The following is a 6,000-nucleotide window of genomic DNA, read 5'->3' on the forward strand; positions in this document are numbered from 1 at the left end:
ACATATTGTCATCCTTGGATATCTTGGTTGTAACCTTTTTTTTTTGAAATCTTGATCATCCAATCCATGATTCTTCCTTTTGCTATGAAATGTACAAACATGTTGTCCTCTCCTATATACCATTGACTTCACCTTGAGTTGTTGCTTCCCTTGCAAGTGTTTCACCTACCCTGACTTCAAGTATGCTCAACCTTGCCTTGTCATGTTCGTAGCAAATTTCAAGTCCCAAGTCATCCCAATTGCAAATCTCCATCGTGAGTCCTCTCAGCCATGAAGTTAGTACTGGAGTTAGGTGCTCGAACATGACTCAAGTGGATCGCTTTTGAAACCATAAATGAGGATCATCTACACTAGAAGGCTAAGAACCCAAAAGAATGCACAATGACGGAACCATTAAACCCCTTGGAGTTCATAAGAAGGCTAAGATATTGTACTAATACTAATCTTAACTGGCCTAATCAAAAGGCCCCTAGTTAGAGAGCCCCTAGTTTTCCTAACATACTGTCTATGAACACATTATAAATAGTCCATACGATGCACATGAGCTCTGTTGACCAACCTCTCACTACCAAAATGGTGGAGTTCTCCTAGTGTTTTTAGTTAGTAATAAAACACTACCACTAGTCAAAACACTAGGGAATCCTCACTAGGAGGTATTTACTAGGAAAAGTTTATACTAAATTTTAAATGCTAAAACACTAGGAGAACCCCACACTACTAGGAGAAATTGAAAAATCTGGCTGTGTCTCTATCTAGTGATAGGTGTCCTGAGGAAGTATTTGACATTGTTGTGCTGGATTGTCCGACTCGACCCTTTATAACTCGTGAGGTGCCCCACGCATGTACACACACACATGCCGCACATGTTAGGTCCCATCCGTGTTTGAGCAATTACTTTTATGTATTTATATTACTAGAATTGTCATGCTAGATTAGGGTTAGAACTAGTTTGCAAAACCTTGTGCTGTAGGCTAGAAACACATGCTTAGGCAATATAGTGAAATAGGCTAAATGGTAGGCTCCAATTTTGCACGAATTTTAGACATCTTGATCATTTCAATGGCTAAATGGACGACATGACCTCAACATGAGCCTATTTAAGCTTATGTCGTGTCATGCTATCCACGGGCTCAACCCAAGACCTAGACATGATACTAAAGTGCAATTAACCGTGCCATGTTGGCTTAGTGAATCCTATAGCCCTAGTGGGTCGTGCCAGCTCAGTGTCACATCATGGGAAAAGAAAAAATAACAAAAACATAAGTTCATGTCTTCACAAATCAACCAAGTATCACGTATCCATCAAATTGTCAAAAATTTAATCACAAATCCAAAGAAAATCTCGATGGGTCTTTATCAATAGTGCATGTTTCGTACTCGCATCTATGGGCAAGGGGAAGGGTATTATCGGAGTCAGAGGGGTCACAGGGGGTAGACGAGAAAGACATGGAGTGGAACAAAGAGGGAGATGGCACAGACTCAAAGTCACAAGACAAGCGGATAGATGAGGAATCGCATGGGGCGATCGACCTAGCGGACTAAATTTAGGAGGGGGCAGAGTAGAGTGCTAGAGGCAGTTGGGTAGGGAGTGGAGGTAACGGCTAAGTAAGAACAAGATGGATATATACCTAGGGTTTGGATATTAACAGGCAGTTGATTAAATAAAGCGTACTTATGCCGACACTATGGAACGATGTTATGACGCGAGCACGACACTAGCCATCGAACTATATCCTACGGTCGGTGTAAATCATGCCCATTCTATATTTGTGTCACGCTTAATTGGATCGTGCATCGTGTCACCCGTTGAGCCTGTCCGGCACATGGACATCTATTGGTGGCACCAATGATTGGTGAGACTGAGGTCTTTACCAATGTTGCATTTTTACTAGTAGCCCTAAGTGCCATATAGGATGAGATTAAAAAAAAGTAAATGTCATAGTGGTTTGCAGAAGTTACATATGTTTACGGAGAGAGAAAGTGGTCCATGTTAAAAAAGAAGAGGGGAAGGAAATAAAGGTGAAGCATGATGAAAAAAAAAGTTTCTTTACAATCCACAATATGATAGTTTGCATTATGTGAATAATAGTCTCAATATTTTTTAGTATTTGTGGATTACTTTATTTATATTAGAACCACAAAGAGTGTTAACCTTCATCGGTGGTGCCCCTAATAACGTTGCAATCTCAACAAGGATTCGTCTACACTCCACCGTTCTCCGTGTCACAATTCTCGATAAGCCAAACGCAGCAACCCAGTGTCGGATCGAGCCAAACCGATGAATCGATGATGAATTAATCGCGCACAAATCACCAATCAAATATATGCACATCCACAGCATCGAGCATGTGTGGCGTGCAAACCTTACACACATCGAAGATCACACAAAATTTGCAAATCAACCAACTCCACACACAGATGGATTGCAAACAAACTCACACACAAGCTAGCAACTAAGCAGTAAGCACACCTCAGAACGCCAACCACTAAACTCTAAACCTGTCGTGTATGCTACTCTCTCCTAAACTCGATCGCCTGAGCCTCGCCACCGCCTAACGAAGATCATGAGCTACGACCTGAGCTTGAGTGATTCCAGGCCATGGATCCCCTTCTTCAGGATCCCATGGAGCGGCAAGCCACCACTCCTCGCCTTCGATCTCTTCACCACCGCACCACCGTCTCGCTCGCCGGCATCGTTTTCTGCCACGCAGACGCCTTTACCCTTCCTGTCGACGACGTGCGTTCTTTCGATGGTGGGCGTGCGCCTGTCGAAGCTCTCGAACAGGTCGGGCGAATGCCGCCGCAGCAGCTCGCTCGCCGACGAGTACCCCATAAGCCGGTGAAGCTTGCCGTCTTTGCCCATCATCCTTTCGTCGACGGTGTTGAAGGACGAGTTCCTCGACACGTACAGCGGCTGCCCGTCCTCGGTGCTAGTCGAGTGGCTGACGCCGAACGAGAGCCCGTACTCTTCGGAGTAGGACACCGGATCTGCTTGCTCGAAGCCGCCGCCGGCAGCGGCAGCCTGGTGGTGAATCTCGTACTCATCAGTGCTGTACTCATCGCCCCCAAATGGTGACTGCAGCCTCTTCCTGGCGGGGTCCCTGTAGGAGTAGGAGAGGACTTCGGAGCAGGAGCCGCACTGCACCCGGCGTGTCCCTCTGCTAGGGACGGCGAAGTCGGTGGGCAGCTGGACCAGACTGACGCAGTTGGAGCAGATGACGAACGGAGCGCCACGTAGCACTGGCAGGCAGTGATTTCTGGGAGGAGGACGACGCCTGATCTCCATGATCGGTGGCCTGTGCATCGCTGAAGATTCTTGGTTGCAGGATCTGTAGCAGGGTGGCTGGCAGCTATGGCAGCACTCATGACGGCAAGGTCTCATTTCCGTTTGCATGCTGTGATGATGGAATGAATAAACCCTGTGCCGGCGATATCTCAGCGACGGCAGTCCACGAGGAGGAAGAGGAACCTGGCCAGACCTGCTTAGGCGAGACACATAGCCAGAATACTTGGCAGCAGGATGGTATGCTGCAAGAGGTGCGCTGGTTGTGGTGGCTGCACGAGTCATGTGGCCATCTTGTTTGGAAGGGCGTGGAGGGTTGTGTGCCTTTGGCTTGCAGTCTGCAGCAGGTTTATTGAACAATTCAGAAAGGTCACCCTTCAGTTCATCCATTGTGTTCATGATCTTCGACTGAAGGGGCTCACTAGCCCTGAAGCTTTTGGATTGAAGCGAAGTCCGTGCAGAGTGGAAATCAATCGAGTTTATTGATGACCGAAGATCACAAGACCGAGACAGCACCCTCACAAGATAACTCTTCTTGTTTGCCGCATGTTCGGATTCGCCTGCTTCCTTCTGCTCAGGATCTTGCATACTGACGGCTGCTTTGCTTATCTCAGAAGAAATCGGTTTGTTTTCAGAGGGGTTCAAGTGGCATTCAGTATCATCATGTCCACTTACTCGGTAAGTCTCTGAATTCTCCATAGGTTGTTCAACGGTGTGGTTTTCTGTTTCACCGGAATTTAAATACATGCCATTTGCATTCAGGCGTGTTTGATCAGCAGGACCTTCCATCCTTGAACTGCTATCCTGGTCTTCGAAATTGCGATTGTCCTTGTTCTCAGTATCCTCAACCACCACAGCATTCTGCCCAGCCAGCATATCATCACCATTTTCACTGCTCCTTGTTCCATTGCTGTCATGCTCGGTGCTTGGAGCGTCAGCATTGAAGGAAAAATTCTCTGTGACAGCACCAATGGAGCCTTGGTCTTTGTTTTGAGGAGGCACCCCATTGCTCACGGCGGTTGCAACCGAATAACTGTCGGAGTCCTGGCGGACTTGTTTTGCAGCCACATGTTGGCCATTGCTGGCACGGATTTTAGCTGCAAAAGCGTAAGAAGGGACACTTCAGAAATTATGAGCAAACGAATGATAAACTTTCTCAGCGAATTATCAAAATTAATTACCTCGAAGGGTGGTGCCGCATCCGCCGCACTTGTAGACTGTAACTTTGGGCGGTTCTGGGAGAATGTTCAGACACTTTGGGCATCTCACAAGGCGAAAACCTTCTGTGTTTGCCATCAAGGTACCAGAACATCACCCACAGCTCACAATACGAGGCTGGGGTCTAGTTAGCACCAAAGTTTCTAAGGCTGAGAAGAATATCTTCCAAGTTCAGAACTTCAGATAGTAATAGCAGAAGACACCAGCAGCTGCCAGCCTGCAAAAGTGGGAAACGAATGATCAGAATCTCACCAACAGAGCAGACCAGCAGTTGATATCCGTTAACAATCCACCGAGCAATTGAGACTAGCTTCTTGCCAAGAAAGATTAAAAAAAAAACCTAGGACAATAGTGCTGCATATGTACTAGGTACTTCGTTTGCACTTAAATTGAAACGGGTAGGCGATTAGCCGTTCTGCTCTACTTGTGAAAACAAAAGCAGGAACCGCAAGAATTTCATTAACCGGAAAACAACAAATCGAAAAGCTGGCTATCTCTCAATTTACTCGTCAAAAGCTACTACTAATTATTCCTAACTCCTCTGGCTTGTTCATGAATCATGAGGCCGTCAAATATCCTCAGCTGTCAGCTCCCACCAGAACTCAGCCTCCCACGACTCAATCTACTACTTGAACAAAGACCTAAATAATGTCGAACTAGAACTAACGCTTCTAGAAAAGACTCGTACCGATTTCGGTGCCGTTACAGATACCGCAAAAAGGCCTCTCTTTCAGAAAAAAAAAAACAACTAGAACTATCTGCCATGATTGGCTGGTAGGTAGCACAAAGCACCCGCAAAAGTCAGAGCAGGATCTCAATTCCAAGACAGAACATGAAAACAATGAAGGAAACCGAGCACCCGGATCATCCTACTCGTACATTCGGCTCCGAGAAATCCTGAAAGTCGCCTTACAAAAAAAAACGGGGATAATAACACTGTAGCAGAGCTACCCTGCGGTGCAAACTCCTCATGCCGAAGCTGAATTCACCAACTGGATCAAAGCTACCGGTGAGAAGAACCTCAGTTGAAAAGGCAGAGAGAGAGGGAGAACAGAGAAGGCAGCCAAGAACTCCACTCACCTTTCGAACAGGGCAGGGTCCCCCTGGACGCTTCCTCCTCGTCGTCTACGCCCCTTTGTCCCCTCCCACTCCCAGCCGAAGGCCGCGTCGTCGTCGTCTCCTTCCTCTTGTTGCTACCTCCCGGCGCCCCCAGTTCTTGGAAGTTATGACGCGCTCGCTTCGCAAAGAGGCAGCAAAAACGACCGGGCCACTAGTAGTAGCTTAAAAAACGCCGAGTCTCCGTTCCCGCGGCGAGGGCGAGGTAAAAAAAGAGCAGTTGACTATGACTAGTGGTACAAGCAAAGCGCTGCTGCAGCGCTCCATCACCGGTGTGAACGGAGCTGCGGAGTGGGGACTGGGCAGGGAGAGCCGGAGAGGGAGACGGCCAGACGGGGGCAGGAAGGAAAAGGGGGGCGAGCGTGCCGGCGTCCGGGTCCGTG

The 6,000-nt window shown here is 47.5% G+C and overlaps 1 protein-coding gene across 1 annotated transcript; it reads right to left on the reverse strand.

The window, feature by feature from the left end:
• Nucleotides 2,266–6,000, reverse strand: LOC8083665 (protein ENHANCED DISEASE RESISTANCE 4). The gene is made up of 3 exons (XM_002467866.2): nucleotides 5,582–6,000; nucleotides 4,465–4,718; nucleotides 2,266–4,380 (listed from the first exon to the last, which is right to left on the reverse strand). Exons 2-3 carry the CDS (start codon nucleotides 4,577–4,579, stop codon nucleotides 2,570–2,572), a joined length of 1,926 nt encoding a protein of 641 aa, XP_002467911.1. The 5' UTR covers nucleotides 4,580–4,718; nucleotides 5,582–6,000; the 3' UTR covers nucleotides 2,266–2,569.

Source organism: Sorghum bicolor, chromosome 1, assembly GCF_000003195.3.
Source record: "Sorghum bicolor cultivar BTx623 chromosome 1, Sorghum_bicolor_NCBIv3, whole genome shotgun sequence".
Taxonomy (NCBI): Eukaryota; Viridiplantae; Streptophyta; class Magnoliopsida; order Poales; family Poaceae; genus Sorghum; species Sorghum bicolor.